General features: G+C 38.0%; 4 protein-coding genes across 6 annotated transcripts; 3 read left to right on the forward strand and 1 right to left on the reverse strand.

The window, feature by feature from the left end:
* The first annotated feature begins 237 nt into the window (after positions 1-237).
* On the forward strand, positions 238-4,259 carry tmem59 (transmembrane protein 59). The gene is made up of 8 exons (XM_008434391.3): positions 238-468; positions 665-770; positions 1,355-1,449; positions 1,530-1,682; positions 1,776-1,848; positions 2,765-2,888; positions 2,981-3,098; positions 3,573-4,259. Exons 1-8 carry the CDS (start codon positions 313-315, stop codon positions 3,723-3,725), a joined length of 978 nt encoding a protein of 325 aa, XP_008432613.1. The 5' UTR covers positions 238-312; the 3' UTR covers positions 3,726-4,259.
* A 411-nt stretch (positions 4,260-4,670) lies between these two features.
* lrrc42 (leucine rich repeat containing 42) lies at positions 4,671-7,275 on the reverse strand. 2 transcript variants are annotated; one of them, XM_008434389.3, is made up of 7 exons: positions 6,468-7,275; positions 6,242-6,373; positions 6,050-6,168; positions 5,878-5,963; positions 5,381-5,494; positions 5,212-5,296; positions 4,671-5,133 (listed from the first exon to the last, which is right to left on the reverse strand). In XM_008434389.3, the coding sequence occupies exons 1-7, from the start codon at positions 6,872-6,874 to the stop codon at positions 4,829-4,831; spliced, it is 1,248 nt and encodes a 415-aa protein (XP_008432611.2). In that variant the 5' UTR covers positions 6,875-7,275; the 3' UTR covers positions 4,671-4,828. The 2 variants fall into 2 exon arrangements, with proteins under 2 accessions (XP_008432611.2, XP_008432610.2); XM_008434388.3 differs by having other exon boundaries at positions 6,050-6,171; positions 6,468-7,272.
* A 1,925-nt stretch (positions 7,276-9,200) lies between these two features.
* Positions 9,201-15,153, forward strand: yipf1 (Yip1 domain family, member 1). 2 transcript variants are annotated; one of them, XM_008434386.3, is made up of 10 exons: positions 9,201-9,316; positions 9,548-9,659; positions 10,211-10,368; positions 10,468-10,548; positions 10,662-10,749; positions 10,883-10,999; positions 11,076-11,242; positions 11,827-12,009; positions 13,320-13,427; positions 13,650-15,153. In XM_008434386.3, exons 2-9 carry the CDS (start codon positions 9,626-9,628, stop codon positions 13,401-13,403), a joined length of 912 nt encoding a protein of 303 aa, XP_008432608.1. In that variant the 5' UTR covers positions 9,201-9,316; positions 9,548-9,625; the 3' UTR covers positions 13,404-13,427; positions 13,650-15,153. The 2 variants fall into 2 exon arrangements, with proteins under 2 accessions (XP_008432608.1, XP_008432609.1); XM_008434387.3 differs by lacking the exon at positions 9,201-9,316 and adding an exon at positions 9,323-9,438.
* A 106-nt stretch (positions 15,154-15,259) lies between these two features.
* Positions 15,260-17,957, forward strand: LOC103479754 (uncharacterized). Its single transcript, XM_017309787.2, has one exon. The coding sequence runs from the start codon at positions 15,868-15,870 to the stop codon at positions 16,579-16,581; it is 714 nt and encodes a 237-aa protein (XP_017165276.1). The 5' UTR covers positions 15,260-15,867; the 3' UTR covers positions 16,582-17,957.
* The last annotated feature ends 29 nt before the right edge of the window (positions 17,958-17,986 follow it).

The following is a 17,986-nucleotide window of genomic DNA, read 5'->3' on the forward strand; positions in this document are numbered from 1 at the left end:
GGTTAGTTTAAATGTTAAAAAAGATGCGACTTAAAAAATGGCAATAGGTAAACGTATTTTTGAAAAAATGTCAAATATGTATGAGATGAAACGTAATAGAAAATAAAATGACATAAAATAACAATTAAAAACATTTCACATTACATCTCTAGGTAGAAACTGGGTATAAATTACCACATTTAAAAATATGAACACTTCTTTAAGAGTCCGTAAACGCAACCTTAAAGCTAAAAATCTCGCGAGATTTACAGTTCCGCTTAGGGTGGACGGGGAAGAGGAGTGGAGTTGTTTGTTTGTGTTTTCACAGGCAAAATGGGAACCTTTTCTTTCGTTGGTAGTATTTTGGGACTTAATGTCCTACTTGCTTGCACATTGGCGTCTTCAGACGTGTTTGACAGCGTTCTGGGAAGCACAGCGTCCTGCCACAAGTCCTGCGGAATGACATACAGTTTGCACACGTATCCACGGGTGAGTGCTTTTATCTTGCTTATGTCAGCTAGCTTGCGCTAACGTTATGCAATTTAGCTAGAGGAGATCATTTAGGTTTACTTATTTAAGTGCAGTTCTATTGTTTGATGCATTGTTGTATAGAAATCGTCGAAAAGTGCGTCATTTTTCGCAGAGGTATTCAACTGGTCCTTCGGGTTTGTTTTTGTGTTTTCAGGAGGAGGAACTGTACGCCTGCCAGCGAGGCTGTCGTCTGTTCTCCATTTGTCATTTTGTCCGTGACAGCGACGATTTAAATCAGACCAGAACTGAATGTGAATCAAGTAAGTGTATGATAAGTGTATGCAATCTATCATCTTCCATCTACAATGTTCAGGCTCGTCAGACTGTTCAACACTAAATGTATTGCAAGCTCCACCTGACACACACAAGGTTGATCTAGAATCATCTCGAGTCGCATTTGAGTAGTTTTCTGGTGTAAAAATAAGTTTGGAAAAATAATGTGCACCAGATGTCATTGTGTAAACGTAATTGACTGTACATACTCAGTACTCCCACCCCCCTTGTTTTCACGTTTAAAATACAAACTTTAATGTCTTTTTATTGGAATTTTATGAGTTAGGCCTACATGAAGTAGTGCATAAGTGTGTAATGAAACTAAATGGATACTTAGTTTTCATAAAACATAATAAATACCACACCACACTTTAAGATTTTTTTTAAAATAAAAACTTCCACTTCACTATGATGCACTACTTGTGTGCGATTCTCCCGTCATATAAAATGACATGAAATATGAGCAGGCACCTTGGCACCATAACAATTGGACAATAAAACCTTTCTCTTGATACATTTTGTTGTATTCTTCTAAACCTGTCTTGCTATCCGTTACTCCGAACTCGTGCAGCCTGTCGGGAAGCCTACACCCAGCCTGATGAGCAGTATGCGTGCAACATGGGCTGTCACAATCAGCTTCCCTTTGCTGAGCAGCGTCAGGATCAGGTATACCGGTAGTTGAATCAACGCAGAATTTCTCTCAAGAAATAATGACATGCTCAGTGTCTCTGTTGTTTTCTGAACAGTTGGAGGCCATGATGCCTAGGATTCATCTTCTGTATCCCCTCACCTTGGTAAGAGGATTTTGGGATGACGTAATGAGTCAAGCCCACAGCTTCATCACTTCCACCTGGACGTTCTACCTTCAAGCTGATGATGGAAAAGTTGTTATTTTCCAGGTATTGCTCTGATTAGTTCTAATAAACCTGACAGTGGTAGGTCATTTTATGCAACAGATTTTAAAAAATCCAGTTATCTCCTCTGCTTCCCAGTCTGAACCACAGATTAGGATTTTCTCCCAAATTGAACTGGACAAAGATTCAAAGGAGGAGCCTCAGAAAAGCTGTAAGCACATAAAATTGTATTCTTTTTATGCAAAGGTCTTCAGTTTAGAACAAATGTAAAACGTTCTGGCATATAGCGCAGCTCAAACATTATCGTGCATTCACCTGCCACATGAATGTCAAATATTTTGTGTCCAGTTTTGGATCTTGCTAAATGTTTGTTAACCTGACACAGAGACCTATTACTGAAGCATAATCTATACTTTAATAGTTGAATTCTGGGCCACTCTGAGCTTAACATTTAGCATGCTTTTCCCATTCCAACACCAGTTTGTGATCATTTTTTCTTCCGTAACTGTGTCTAAAATTCAGCTGACAGAATGGGTAGAATTACTGCTTTTTGCTATTTAAAGATTTTTTTTCTACTGAGCAAATCAACAAATGTTTAAAAAAAGTGTCTAGTATGCAGTGATAAAATTATAGTCAACACTACAAGTGTTTTTTTTGTTGTTTTTTTTTGTACATTTTCTACTTATTGCAAAATATAGTACAAAAGGTTATTGCAAATTTTAGGTCCTTAATATTTATCTCTGGAACCCGAAACTCTCCACCCCCCCCACCCAATCATGATGCTACAGCTTTAAACAGCTGATGCAGCATTCTCAGGTTTTGGATGTTGTGACACATCTCAACCAGCCTCATTTCATCAAATGGCTACATCTTGGATCAGATTCTTCTTATTACACTTTTGACAATATTACACGTAACAATATTTAGCAAGCTAACACAGAGCATCTTAAAATCTCGTTCTAATGTCCTTGACCTCAATTTCATGTAAAATATCTGGGTTATTTTAAAACTTGAGAATCTGCCTGGAAAGCAACTGTGATCTAGAAATGCAGCAAAGGAACTGTAAAGATGAAACATAAAGGTGGCATCCCTAATTTTTGTAATTGTCCTTTTTTTATTTTTTAAAGTCCCCCGGCTGAGCAGCCCTATTTACAAAGAATACCACCGGACTTTAATCCAAGAAAGAGACAGAGAGCTGAGTGGTGAGCGCAGCTATGACGACGGCTACAATCTATTCAGCTGCCTGTCGAGGTTTGCACATTTCTGTTGCCTAAGCAACTTTAGTAACACCATGGTTCCGCGTACTGCGAAGCTACACGGACCAACTGTGATTTTCTCCACAGGAACCCCTGGCTGCCTGGGTGGATCCTAACAACTACTTTGATTCTGTCTGTGTCGGTCCTGATCTGGATCTGCTGTGCTACTGTGGCAACTGCTGTGGATCAATATGTACCTGCTGAGGTAAGCCCTGGGTTATTTTCTTTGTCGTGGTTTCCAGGTTATTTGTTTAACCTTCAGACCTGTTGCTCGTTGTGGCCATTTTCTTTTTAAAAGGTTCCAGAAATCTGAAGGTTTTCTGAAACGTCAAACTGTTCACACAAAAAAAAATCTTCTGGAAACATTTGAAGATTAACATGAAGTAAAACCTGCAGTTTTCAAGAGCAGTTCAACATTCAGATGTTACTGTAAATTTTAGACTATGAGCTTATATTCACTCCTTAAATGTTTCTGTGACACATTACTTAAAGGCATGCATGTTGCCTTGCACATGTTGCCCCTTCAACATTTCACATTTTGTCCTTTTTAAAGCAATAAAAATCACAAAATGTAAGGAGTATGGATACATGTCAAGATGTCTTTATAAAACCTGCAGCCGTTCTGACTAGCTCAACATGCAGACTGAATACAGACTGTTTTGTTTTCCTCTTCCTGTAGAAACTGAGCATCTATGGAGACAAGGACTATATCAAAGAGCAGAAACTGACTCCTTACCCAGCATCCTCTCTGATTATCATCACCTCCAAAGGGCCAGAGGAAGAGGCGGGGCCACTTCCTTCCAAGGTGAACCTGGGACAGTCCAACATCTAGAAAACAAGACTGCAATCCTAGAGGAAACTTTCCTATTGATTATTGATATTCTATTTTTTTTTTCTTTAATCTCCAATTTAAGGCCTGAGCTGGTTGTGGTCTCAGCAGAACTTTCAGATCATTTACTTATAACTGGGTTGTCCCTGCTTTATTTAAACCTGACATTTGGGTAATTAAAACTTTCTGTATATTGGTATAATTGTGTCAAAGTATATTGAGGATAAAGGAATAAAATATTTTAGGGTTTTTTCTTTTCCTGCAAGCGTGCATTAGTTCTGTGTTTTTATTGAATGTAATGAACTGACTTGAAGTGATGCAAGTTTTTACCCAAATCCACAATGCTTGGTAAAACAGATTGTGTGGATACTGCCGACTCCCCCTTTGTTAATGTTTGTATTGCTGCAATATCCTGATTCGTTTTACAGTAAAAGTCCGTGCTCCTAATTAAATGAAATGGTACATGCAGTTAAGTCTTTCCTGCTCTGCTATTTGTTTTCTTGGTAATAAATACGAATAAAATATACAACTGTGAAATTGTTGAATTGGAATCATTTTAACCCTTTGGTAAATTAGGGAAGAGAAAACATGACAATATCAACTTGACTCTGCAGCAGACAGTTAAAAGCAGAACTGGTGAATTAGTGGGTAATGTTTAAATTTGTACTCTACAAATTAGCCAAAAACATGGACTGAGAGCTCAGGAAATGGGTCTGGCATAAAATATGTGCAAGAATTCTGGGGGTAAAACATCCTACGAAAGTTTTGATCATGTTACAATAGACAATGTCCATCATCTGTATAGAAAATGTCAGCAAGGAATTCGACACAAGGGTTTTGTCCCTGTGTGAGTTACAGGAAACTTGCATATAACTTGATACTCAGTTTTATGATTATTAAAGTACATTGTGTAGTAAGTTAAAAGCTGCAGAAAAAAAGGCACTCTGGCAAAATACAACATTTTATTTCTTATAAAAAATAAAGCCAAAACACTTCCTTTTTTAAGTATATGTGAACTGCTAATAGTTTGTGTGAATGTGGCATGTTGACTGCCGCTCCCAAGTCTGATTATTATTTTGGAATGCTGCCCGTATGGATTCCATTATTCAATAGCTGTTCAACAACTCTGTGTCCTCTGCTGTGAGAACTAATGAGGACGAGCGTTTTGTCTTAGTCGGAGGGCTTTGATGAGAAGCGTCGCACTTGCTTGACTCTCGCTTCGTCTTTGCAACGTTACAGGTGGGATTCCTAGCTTGGAGACATTTTGTTGTGGATGGATCCATTTTCCCACATAGATGATTGTTTCCTGTTGGTTTGTAGAAGTGTAATTTCTCCATATTGGTCTGCTTGCCATCCTCACTGATCAGTGGTGCTGCATTCAGTACCTCTCTGACAAACTTCTGTCTGCCAACTACAGAAAAAAACAACACCTAAGCACTCAATTTGTAAATTGATTAACAAATTTAAATGAAAAATGTAACAGACTTACAGAAGCGAAGTGCTGAGGCCCTTGACTCTTCCATTTTCTTCGGTTTAGACGTCTGGCAGCCACTTGTTTCCCACTGATTTACAACCTGGAAAGAAGACGAATGTGGATAAATGATTCTGCTTATTGAAACAAATTATCTACACTCCTGGTATTGGCTAAAATTGATTACCTGTTCTGCCCATCCTTCTGTTTTACACCCCGAGTGATCGAAGGTGTTCAGTGGTTTCTCCGAATGAATTAACCCCAATAAGTTCCACACGGTTGTCTTCAATCCTGTGCCAAGCTCATATATAAACGATAAATTATTCCCAACACCCAGATAAGTATAATACACCACAAATCGTGCCCGTTAAACAAGACGTATTGCCTATATCATCTACCCTAATCCCTGGTTTTGACATTTTCAGCTTCTTGATAATTGAAAAAGTTATATTTCAAGGAATTACTTGAATTTATAGTAGTAGTGAAAGGTGCTTTAAGAGAATGTAGGCCACAGTTGTCCAACTTCATTTGTAAAATAAATGTAAAACTAGGTATTCATTTCCTTGAGCTTTACAGGTACATTCTACTTTGCGTTGGTCTGTCACGTAAAATCCAAATCAAATACATTGTTTGTAGTTATGACAGAATGTGGTATGAATCTTTCATAACACACTCTTGTCTTACTTTCATGTTGGTCCCAGATGCATCAAGCTTCACCAGCTTTGGGAGACAGGTGAGGTATCTCAAAGCCATTTCTGAGAGGGGATTGCCTGTATAAGAAAGAAAAAAAATCTATCAATATTGTACAGTTTATGTTTGCAGTTGGTGCTCACCAGACTCCATTGAAATTACGGACAGGAAACATCCAGGAGTTCCAGGGAGTCCAGTCCTTTCTGCATCATCCGGATAGGCGCGGTCAATCTTTGCAGGCCAACATCTGACAGATGGTTGCCACCAATAAACAGCCGAGTCAGGCTGCTATGGAAGACAGGATTCAGAGTTAATGCCATCTTTTCTGCTTGGTGCATCCTAAAGAGCCAAGCCTTACTTCGCCAGTGACGCGGAAGTGAGGTGATGGAACAGCTCGTGATCATCTCCTAGTCTACAGCCAAACAAATCCAGAGACTTTAAACTATGAAACGTTTTTATCTCGGTGAGCCGCTCATGCAGGAGTGGAAACCTGCAGAATAAGAAAAGCAGACATGAATGGCTGTTATCTATGGCAAAAAGAGGCAGAGAGGCATGGAGGTGAGGAGATAACGATATACCCCAACCTGTTTCTGAGACAGAGTGAGCCCAGCACCAAATCTCCATATGCGTCACTGAATAATTTCAAGGCTTTCTGAGAAATATCTGGGTTTAAAAACACGCGGTTCTCTTCTGCTGCCACAAAAAGTCTGTCGCCTATTTGCTCTGGGAAGCCAACCAAAGAGTCCACATGCTGGATGTTGTCAGTAACGAACAGCAGAGTGATGTCAAAGAGGGATTTGGTGGTGTATCTCAGACTTCCTTCGTCGTTGTAGGTGAAAATGAAATGCTCCTTCCTCAGCACAAACGGATTCGTCCTCCTGCATGATGATGATGATGATGATGGTGGTGTTGTTTTTGGTTGTGCCAGAATAATGTCACTCACACGACGAAGGCTGCCTCTTTCGCGAACATAAATGGCGCTGCTGTCCATTACAGACACGCAAAAACTTCTCTTAACTTAACAGCAGATTTGAATACTCTTAAGTAGATCACAAATTCGCCCCAGAGGGTCATTAGCTTAGCTTAAACCATAAACTAAGAAGCTCCTTTGTGTTCGAGGTATTCCCAGCTACAACTAGTCATCATTCTCAGTATTGTATGCTAGTTTCCTCACGACCAGTATGCAGCTTTCACAGGCATGATCAGATCCCTTTGCCATCATAGAGCATAGACACATTAGAAGAGCAAACGCATAAGAGGCTTCTGCGTCGCTTCGCCGCCATATTGTTATGGGGTTCCATTTGTGTCAAAAAATATAGGGTTCCATTTGTGTCAAAAATAAGTAGAAGTCATATGCGTAGATGTTGTTGGTCTATGCCACAGGTGTCAAACTCCAGTCCTCAAAGGCCGCTTTGCTGCAACTTTTAGATGTGCCTCTGCTGCATCACACCTGAATAGAATAATTAGGTCATTAGCAAGGCTCTTGAGAACTTATCTACACAGGGAGGAGGTATTTAAGCCATTTCATTCCAGCGTTTTTCGTACCTGTGGCACATCTAAAAACTGCAGGACAGTATCCCTTGAGGACTGGAGTTTTGACACCCCTGCTTTAGAAGAACAATTTCACACTGATATTTGAGTCAATGGAGCACATGACTTGGAAGCTATTGAAGAAAACATGATATTATTTAATATTAAAATAATTAAAAATATTGAATATGACTTAAAAATTAAATGGAGAATAGTGTGTCTCATGTAACCCTAACTACCACTTTTTTGTGTCAGTTCGTCACAAGGCAAGGCATTTATTTACATATGTTTGTCAGGAGTGTTTGGTTCGGACATTTGTTGACAGTCCCTAAGTGAACCTCTGAGCGTTTGAGGAGAGAGAGGGAGGGGGTGGTTGATGATCAATCACAGAAGTTAAAGAAATTCAGACAACTACTTGAACCAACAACAGGAGGGAGTAACATAAAAAAATAACTGCAAGTGGTTCCCTGCTTTACTGCAGATGAATTGACAAGATGACAGTGAGTAATAACCACGACGCAGCCAGAGACATAACATATGCAACATCTACATATGCAGTGAATGCATATGCAACATAGACATATGCAACATCTACATGCAACGTCGACATATCCATAAAGCACTAAGACCATAGACATCTACCAAAGACACTTAGCAACGACATAGACCAACAACATCTACACAACTTCTACTTATTTTTGACACAAATGAAACCCCATATTTGGCAGTTTATAATCTCAGTGTATTACCGCCATCAACCGGACTGAGGTCAAATTTAACTCATCCTAGCTTTCAAATGCCTTTACTTAATAAAATAAGTAAATAAAAAATAAATCAATTCTCTCAGCTAACTTTGTGTCCTTTAAATATTTTATAAGTTATTAATTATGCAATGTCATTGAAGTTTCTGTAACCATAGTTATTGCTGTGTTCCCTAACTAATTTACTGGCTGTTTAATCCTTAAATTTACAATAGAGAGTTCAAATAACCAAGGACAAATTATAGATCTTATTAGAGTTTTACTCCATGCTATATTAATCATCCCCAAATAACTTATAAAACTCCTATGTTATGATCACATTCCCAACATTTCTGCTCAGCTGTCTACCCACAGCTTTTTTTAAAGGACCTTGGCCATGTCCCACAATCACAGGTGCAGGGGAAGAGTTTCACCATGTCACATCAGCAGTAAAGGCAATAAACCAAAAATATTATAAATAGTAAAATCTTAAGAAAAATATTTAAAGATCATATGTCTGTAAAAGAAAAACTGTTGAACTATAGTATTTAGTTGCAATATCAAAAACATATTAACTAAGATAAATGTTGGTTTGGTATTTTCAGAGGTAATAGTTGGTCAATTTTAACTGACGGATGAAAACATCTGATTGTCATTTGCAGGTGTTGTTTACTTTTTCTAAACGATAACCAACATTAGTACTAAGATTTCAATTAAATATATAATATATATAAATCAATTTGATGTACATTGTATAGTTTTATTCTGGAAATTACTTTTCCAGTAAAATTTGTGTCGTTTTCCAAGGCTACTTGCCACCCACAATATGGCGGACTCTGTGACCTACATTACAACGTACCAGCCGTTTCTTTCAAACTTCACAGTAAGAGTCAACTAATAGCAGTCCTTTTGTAGATCTGGATATATGCCAAAAACACATCTCAGTTTACATTATTCTTTTATAATAAAATACTTTACAGTTATGATAACTTTTATTTCACCATGTCCGCTAAATATATAGCCAAATTAATGTATCTAAACTCTTATTTTGAAAATATCTCACAACAGGAACGAGTCATGTTTACCTCGTTGGCATATCCTGCTTCGGGTTTCCCTAGCTAATAAAGATGACATAATTTTTACGAATTTTTTCGCAGAATTTGGTAAGCATGGGTTTAAGAAAGTCGACACCTTTATACTGTATTTCACAGTTACAATAGTAATAGGAGTTTATTTATTTATTTTACTGTTATATTGAAGTTTTCCAGTCGAAGTTGGTTCCTAAGTAAGCTAGCTTCCTAAGTTATTTTGTATCTATAGTTTTAAAAATGCTTTTAACCTGGAGTCAACAGATGTAAAACGTCAACAGCCGTGTTCTTTTTTTTCATCCACAGCTTTTAGGATTAATTGGTTGCCTCTTTGCCAGCCTGCCAGCAGATTCTCAAAGAACAAACATTTCTACTGAAAAGGGAATGGCGTCGAAAAATGATCCATTTCAATTTCAAGGTGAACGTTCTCCCTGAACTCTGTCTCTCAAAGTTTAATGTCGTATAGATATAACACATTAGTAAGTAGGTGTCTACTTTTACATAGATTTGATAGCTAAATTCATAAGAATTTTTGTCAAAATAAATAAAGATTAAAGAGCTACCCACGATTTTTCTCATAAACTAGTGTATTTTTGTAGGAAGTGTGTGACTGAGCAGCAAAAAAAACAGTGCTTAATTTTGAAGTGGAAGGATATTTCTTTACAAAAATCACAAAAGTGTGGCCTGCATTGATATATTAATTCAATCTAACTTTACCTGAGATAAAACCACACACCACGTTATTTTGTAGAATACATGTGCAATATTTAATTATAACTCAAAAACTATAATACATCAATTTATCAGCCCATAGCGTCATTTTGTCATGACATTTTGTATGTTAATGTATGTATTGATTTTCATGAATGAATGATGAGCTGCAAAATGAGCAAGCTTTAGTAGGTACACACCTTTCCTGAAGGAACAAACATGTTGATCGAGATGCCTAACATCTGTCCCTTCCAACAGAATTTGATGAAGCTGGGACTCTTCTGGAATCTAACAGAGATGCAGTCACCATTAGCATTGACGATGAGGATTTAAAATCCAAGAAACAAAGAAGTGCTGTTGGTTTTGCTCAAGATGTTGGTGATGAAGAACCACTCATCAATGAGGACAGAGAAGAAGTCAGACCATGACCCTGTTATTGGAAAATTATTTGCTTCTTGAAATGTGTATAAATCATATATTTAGATGATAACTGTCTTGTGTTTTTTTTATTCAAGCTTCTGTCTGGGCAAAAGAAAAATGCTCCTTTCTGGACATTTGAATACTACCAGAAATTCTTTGACATTGAAACCCATCATGTAAGTCATTTTGTTTCTTCCCTGTCTCAGTTTATATCATCAGATTAATTGCTTCAGAGCAAATGTGTCTCAAACCTGGTTGAAATCTGATGTGTTTTTAACTCTTTTTTTAGGTAAAGGAGAGGATCCTTGGCTCACTGGTGCCGTGGCCTGGAAAAAACTTCATTCAAGTTCACCTTCGTAAAAACCCAGATCTTTATGGTTAGTTCTGACTTAGTTTGCACAGTTGTTGTCACCGATTATTTGTGGTGGTAGGCTGATTTATTTCCTTTTTTCTATTCACAAAACATTGAAGTTGTAAATAATGATGCTCTAAATATAAATATGTTTGTAGGACCATTCTGGATTTGTACTACCCTTGTGTTTGCCATTGCTATCAGTGGAAACCTATCTACTTTCTTGCGATACTTTGGCAACTCAAACTATAAATATACCGCAGAGTTTGGAAAAGGTGAGTTCAGTTCGAGTGATGCTAAACATGCTTGATAAACGTCCAGCTAACCTCTTGCACTGTATGTGTTTTCCAGTGAGCATAGCTGCCACAGCCATCTTCAGCTATGCGTGGCTTGTGCCCCTTGGACTCTGGGGTTTGCTGCTCTGGAGGAGCAATAAAATCTTGAACCTGGTGTCATACTCGTTTATGGAGATTGTCTGTGTCTACGGATATTCACTGGCAGTTTACATTCCAGCTGTGGTAAGTCCTATAAATATGTTAGTTATGCTATTGACATTGTTCTGCAACAAATTGAGCCTGCATCATATTATTAAAAAATATATATTATTGTCTATGCAATGCTTTGCAAAAGTTTTCTCAAGCTTCATGTCACATTTCAACAATAAACCTCAAGGGTAAATTTACACAAAGTTTTAAGAATTGTTTTTCTATTTTCAGCGACAGCTTCGTTCTTGGATTTTGATCTGTTTTGCTGGCTTGGCCATTTTAACACATCAACATGCTCAAATCAATTGAATACAGATAAACCTTCCTGATGGTTTGAAAAGGTTTTTCTTATCTGATCAGCCCATATCACTCCTTGCTTTTACATAAACCGTTGCTTTGAAGCGGTGTGGATATTTTTACAAGGCACTGTAGCTGCATATGTTTTAAACAGAATGCAGAAGGAATGAGAAGGTTAGGGTTGACTATTTAGAAACTGTATTGTTAACAATAAACTGGTAGTAATTAAAAGATTAATACTTTTCAGTGATGCCATGACAGCTTTTGAGGAAATCTATTTCTGTATGTCATAACTCTGACACAGATTGTTCCAATAACAGGTCCTGTGGATTCCACACGTTGAGTGGCTGAGGTGGCTCTCCATCGTAGTGGCGCTCTGCCTGTCCAGCTCAGTACTGGTGATGACTTTCTGGCCTGCACTCAGAGACGACCACCCCAAAGTCATCATAGCCACAGTAGCAGGCATTGTGCTGCTGAATGGGCTGCTGGCTGTAGGCTGTAAGGTAATAATGCTGGCTTCCGATGCTGGATATGTGAGCAAACAAATATGGTCTAAGGTTTATTATCTTGATCTGGCTCTCTGCCTTCAGAGCATTTCTAATTTAGTTGATTCTTTATAACCAGTCCGCATTGGTGTAGGTAACAATGATTGCCTGAGTCTCAATTGTTCTCAGTGATCTCAGCATAACCAAGCTTTGACCCTGCTTGTTGTGTCAGTCACATACAAAGCCGTGCCATATTTGCACAGCTCCTACCTGTGTGTTTCTGGGAAACAAATGTACCTGAGAGTGTCAGGTTGTTCTCCTCTTGTCAATGGAAACTTTGACCATCCTTGCTAACTGCTGGGACAATGGGCTGTTTGATGACTTCTTAATGTGAATACTGTCAGGTCTGCAGCCATATCCAATGTCTTGTAACATCTATGTAATTGCTCTACAAAGTACAGTAACCCTATGTCTGAAGAGGTAGTAAGATAAATGGGTTGTAAAACTCTTGCATTCTCTTCTCTATTAGTTCATATTTTCCTCTCACCTAAATTATAGTCTGACATTGATTGTGGTTTTAGCTAATGGATTCAGTTGTTTTTCTTGACATATTTTAGCATTGAGCTTTCAACAGTTAATTGCAGAGATCAGACTTTGTGAAGAAACCCAATCTGGATGCCTTCTTATAAGGTCTAGTATCTAACATTTTTGACCTAAGAATCTAGAAAGGGTAGTAGTGAGAAATTTTCTCTTTTTTTCTGTGAGGCATCTGAAACTTCTTTGTTTGTATCACTGTATTCAGTGCTGTGTTTGACACAGTCAATCACATTGTTCTAAAGGTGATGCCTGGTACTGTGCTATGTTAAAATGGTTCAGAATTTATTTGACAGACTTTGTCATATGGTAATTAAAAATCTAAGAGAACACGAATCACATGTGAGCTTCCTAATGAGGTAATTTTCGGGTCAGTTTTATTCTCTGTGCTACCAGGACCCAAGCTGAACAAGAAAAGGCAGCATTTAGTTTTTCTCTGAAAACTTGAGGTGTCTAGAAACTGTTGACTCATGTGAAAAAGGATTAACAACCTTCTTGTTCAGCATATATTTCCCGTTGAAGAATACCTCATCAGTTTGTTTTTAACATTTCTTATTTTTGTGGTTTATACTATAATTTTGATGTTTTTTTTCTTTTTAAATTATTCTTTAATGTTTTTTATTTAAATTGTTCTTGTTTTTAATGTCTGATTGCTTCACACCTTTCCTTTGTTTTCACATACAGCTCTGTAAGTTATTTTGTGTGTAATAAACTTGTCTTGCCTTTGTCTACAGATGTACTTCTTCAGCGAACCAAAGCTCGGCCCAGGACATGTCAGTCCCCCTGCAGCAAAGATCACCAATGGAACATCGTCATGAAGGACCTACATTCACTGGGTGAAGGTAAACAACAGAGCTAAACAGGCTTATTTCTTAAGTATGTTTGCTTTAACATTGATGTCACAATTTCTTTTTTGTTATCAACTGCAGGCCTATATTAATACCGCCTATTCTTTATTTGAGTAAAGGATCAAGTGTCTCTTTTTGATCTACTTGAGTCAAAAACCAGACCACAAACTTTTGTCTTCCCTAAAGTGTGCGTTATTCTGTATTTTTAAATTACAGGTTCTCCAGTTGCATTATTAGAGAGACTCAAGTTCCTGCGTTGATGAAGTCATGGGTGGACTGGATTTCACTGGCCCTTCCGGATTAAGGCCTTAAAGGCCGACTTGTAACTTCGGTGCAGCGTCATGACCTCTGAAAATGAAAACTGTTCTCCAGTATGTTACTTCTAATGGGATGGCTTCTAAACTTACTTAAGTTAATTGGGGTGTAGTATTACACAGCACACACAATGTTATTGTGGTGGTGATGTCGTTTCCACTTTACAGCACTAATGTTAAAATGTAAAAAAAAAAAAAGGTTGGTGATTGCAGGATCAGTGGTATTTCATTGATCTATTTCTTTTTATAATTTTTATAGTTGTTTCATACATACCCTCTGAAGGTAAAGGTGTTGTATTTTCTTAATATCAAGTGCCCTTAACTATTGCCAAAGCCTGGCAAGATGTCAAAGTAATGTTTGTAAATATTCTATAAATAATTTGTTGTCATTATGGCAAATTATAGTAAAATCTATTTAAAATCCATGTTAATTTGTGTGTTCAAAGTTAATGTAGAGGCAAAAACTTTTGTGATTTGAGTGTAGGAGTTCGCCCCGCAATCGGCAATCCCCACTCCACTTGCATCTTTTCATGCCCATCGTTGGGCAAGACACTTCACCCGCCTTGCCATCTGGTGGTGGTCAGAGGGCCCAGTGGCGCTGGTTCATGGCAGCCTCGCCATGAAAAAAAAAAGATATTTCACAGCACTGTGTGTTTCTGATTTAATAAGACACAAAGTGCAAGATTTGCTTGGTTTAATCTCAATGAATACTTTACTCAGGTTTTTGCAGTTGGGAAAAAACGTTCTTGCAGTATCACAGTGTGGGGTTATTGTCGCACTGCATACAGGGCAATTCTAGAGGAAAACCTGATGGCGGTTACTGAAAACTTAAGAATTCAATCCACCTTCCAGTCAGGCAACAACGATAAACAAACAACCAGTGATACGATTAAAATGATTGAAGCATATTAAAAATCTTGACTCATTCAAATGGCCATATGGAAATTGCTGTCTACATTCACTGAACATTCAATTTGACAGATGTTGGATTGCCTGGCAATGGTGGTAGAAGTTTGCCATGAAACTCCTACCACTGCCTTTGTCATTGTGTCCTTGGGCAAAACACTTCATCTACCTTCTCTGTTGGTGGCGGTCAGAGGGGCCGATGGCATGATATAGCAGCCTCGCTTCTATCAGACTTCCCCAGGAAGGCAGTGGCTACAGTACAGTTGCTTGCCATCATCAGTGTGTGAATGGGAATGACTTGATCTCATGTAAAGGGTCATGTAAACCAGTGTCATTTCATTTTACCTTCCTACTTCAGAATATGCTCTACTTTGTATGGATACTTAAAATCTATTGAGGGTTATGTGTAATGTGACAAAATGTATAAAGGTTCAATGTTATTTTTCAAGGAACTGAAGAACAACTGAAGAGTCTCATTAAAATGTCAACATTTGCAATTACTTGAACTCTTTGCCCTTTTGGTGGACTTTAAGGATTTTAGACTTGAGAACCTTAAGTCACCCCAGCTGTCATCGGGTAGCAACGTGACCCTTCTACCAGTGTTAGAAGTTGCCTGTCCACTTCCACAGTTGGACATTTTAAATATTTAAAGGTGAGATTGTAACCAATAGGTATAGATTCGACATTTACAAGAACATGTCTGACTTTAAAAGCGAACGCTGGGCTTTAGTCGCCATCCAGCATCGGACTCATCCATCTTAGCTGTTGCATGGAGGGCTAAACCGATAAAATCTAGTGTGACAGTTTGAATGACCTGCGGTGGAAACTCTTGAGCCCTGCAATGGACCACATCCAGGCACACAGCATAGTTCTGTTACAGGGAGGAGATTGTCATTAAGACTTTGCCCATTGTTTGCACTGATTAACAAGGGCTGACAATTTTAGATTAATTAACAAAATAGGAAAAAAATTGGGTCACTTGACACGGTGTCAAAGGGATGGTGGCACCATAATTAATGGTCATTCTAGCCTCAGCTTTGAGTTACACTGGAGCCTACTTGTCTAACTGATAACCCTTTTAGACGAATGTCACCTACCTGAGTCGCAGACATGCTTGCGGATTCATTAACACCCCACTAAAGGACTCCGTTTTTCCCTAAAGATATGCAGTAAGAATTTTTCCTCCGTTGTTGATTTGGAAACCTCTCCGCAGGATGGCTTCTGCAAGTGGTAGAGCTGAAAAAGCCTCAAAATTTGAGATGCTGAAACTTTTGGAGAACTGCCGAAAGGAAAGAGATGATGCTTTACAACGGGAAAGTGCTCTCAGGGAAAAACTCAGGCAGAATGAGACGAGGTTGCGTTCAACAGAGGGCCTGAAACAAAAACTAAAGATCTTGACTGTGGACAACAAAGAGCTTAGAAAGCAAGTGAAGGCTCTTCGGACTGATATCGGACTGGAGAGAAGCCCCAACTTTGTGGGGAAGACCACCAAAGACATTGTCAATGATCTTGAAGAAAAGGAGCGCGAGTGCAAATCCTTAATAGACAAGACCGGGAAACTTAGAGTGACCATTGATGACCTGACGGCAGAGCTGTCCAATGTGACCACGTCCAAGATGCTCTTAGAGGACCAAGTACAGTCATTACAGCAAAATCTCAAGGACATGACAAATAATCAGCGGCGTCTGCTGAAGCTGTGGGACGACAAGAAGACCCAGAGGGAGCAGCTCGCTCTTCCTGCAATTGTTCAGAAACCCTTCACCCACAAAGACGTTCAAACTGACATGTCCATAAGCTCATACCAGAAGCTCCCACCTAATGCTTTTGAGACCAAGCAGATTAAACAGGATGGAGACAAGGACAATTCATCTTCCTTTGGTAATGGCTTTCATTATAGCAGAAAGAGTTCTGTTCACAATGAAACCTAATGACTTCAGTTCTGGCAGTTCATTCAAGGATGGTAACAGTGACACTAAAGTGAATGATTCAAAGAATTTCTGAATTACTATGCTTGATTCATATCTGGAACCAAGAGGCAAATCCTATAAACTCAGATATGACATGTCAGTTGAAACCGAGCTGGCTCAAAGAGCAAATTTGTTTTGTGAACAATGATTTAGGCTTTTTTATATAAGTTGTTGCTGTGCTGTTTTTTCTTTCTTTTTATAAAAGAAATATATTGACTTTTTGTGTAAATAATAGAATATTTTTAGTACACCGTACAATGAAATTCCATAATAGTAGATATGATAATACCTGTCGAGAAGCCAGTGGACACATTGGGATTGTTTGTAGACAGAGACCATCTGAGATATATATATATATATACACATATAAAATATGAAGCCAATTTGTTAGGCTGCAAAATAAGCTTTAAATTGATTAATTTAGAATATTGATGGCATTAAAAACATTTATGATGAACATATTCTAATTTAATACATGCACATTTCATTGACATAGAAAAGCATCTAAAAGTGTATTTATTTCAGTTAACATGAAAGTAACATGTTATTCGGACCTTTAGCTACAGACTGATATTTTTCAAGCGTTTATTTTTGCTAACTGGGCTTGCAGCTATTGAAATGTGAGATGTGATAACCGGAGCAGCTGAGCAACAGTTCAACCTTTTTTCTCATTAGTCCAGGTAAGGTGATTCTGACAATGTCTCTGTTTCACTAGCAGCTTAACACAAGGAATTGCATAGTTGTATCCCATTTGGATGCCTTTGGAAGCAATGACTCAAGCTGCACCACACATTATGAATTTTCACAAATGGTCTTTAAACCAATGTGTGCTATCCCTGTTGCTTGCACACCTTTCTCTACCACATTTTTTTCTTCCACTTAACTACTAACATACTCTGTGAAGAACCAACGTCTTTATTAATGGTTTTCTGTGGCCTTCCCTTCTTGTAGAGTGTGTTATTTTTACCATGATTGTGCAGGTAATTACATGACAGTAAAAAGCATTTCTGTATTAAAATATTTTATTGGTCTTATTTGTTATCCTAATTTTCCAGGATATTTTTATGAGCTGTAAACCATGATCATAAAAATTACCATAAATAAACCGTGTATTGAATCTATATTAAAAATCAATTTTAACTTTTTGAAAATAATTACTGAAATAAATGACAATTTCAATTACATGTTATATGCTGGTCTTGAAGTTGCACCGGGGACGATTAGAGAATTTTTTTGCGGAGCTGTCCAGACGATTCTGATCCCAGAAAGTTGTAGGAATTCCCATTGAGCCATTATTTTCGTGTTGATTTGTCTTGATGCCTTGAGTTGAGTTTTATTAGTGTTATTTTACTGTTTTCTGTGGACT

The sequence above is a fragment of the Poecilia reticulata genome, chromosome 17 (assembly GCF_904066995.2).
Source record: "Poecilia reticulata chromosome 17, P_reticulata-male-v2, whole genome shotgun sequence".
In the NCBI taxonomy this organism is placed as follows: Eukaryota; Metazoa; Chordata; class Actinopteri; order Cyprinodontiformes; family Poeciliidae; genus Poecilia; species Poecilia reticulata.

What these genes read in the sequence shown, in the direction of transcription:
- LOC103479754 (XM_017309787.2), top strand. Translation starts at nt 15,868, where the DNA reads ATGGCTTCTGCAAGTGGTAGAGCTGAAAAAGCCTCAAAATTTGAGATG.
- yipf1 (XM_008434386.3), top strand. Translation starts at nt 9,626, where the DNA reads ATGGCGTCGAAAAATGATCCATTTCAATTTCAAG. An exon ending in TTGACATTGAAACCCATCAT is followed by an intron (nt 10,549 to 10,661) that starts GTAAGTCATTTT and finishes CTCTTTTTTTAG; the next exon opens with GTAAAGGAGAGGATCCTTGG. An exon ending in TAAAAACCCAGATCTTTATG is followed by an intron (nt 10,750 to 10,882) that starts GTTAGTTCTGAC and finishes ATATGTTTGTAG; the next exon opens with GACCATTCTGGATTTGTACT.
- lrrc42 (XM_008434388.3), bottom strand. Translation starts at nt 6,874, where the DNA reads ATGGACAGCAGCGCCATTTATGTTCGCGAAAGAGGCAGCCTTCGTCGT. An exon ending in CATCTGGGACCAACATGAAA is followed by an intron (nt 5,495 to 5,877) that starts GTAAGACAAGAG and finishes TTTATATATGAG; the next exon opens with CTTGGCACAGGATTGAAGAC. An exon ending in GGCCTCAGCACTTCGCTTCT is followed by an intron (nt 5,134 to 5,211) that starts GTAAGTCTGTTA and finishes TTTTTTCTGTAG; the next exon opens with TTGGCAGACAGAAGTTTGTC.
- tmem59 (XM_008434391.3), top strand. Translation starts at nt 313, where the DNA reads ATGGGAACCTTTTCTTTCGTTGGTAGTATTTTGGGACTTAATGTCCTA. An exon ending in GTTTGCACACGTATCCACGG is followed by an intron (nt 469 to 664) that starts GTGAGTGCTTTT and finishes TTGTGTTTTCAG; the next exon opens with GAGGAGGAACTGTACGCCTG. An exon ending in CTGAGCAGCGTCAGGATCAG is followed by an intron (nt 1,450 to 1,529) that starts GTATACCGGTAG and finishes TTTTCTGAACAG; the next exon opens with TTGGAGGCCATGATGCCTAG.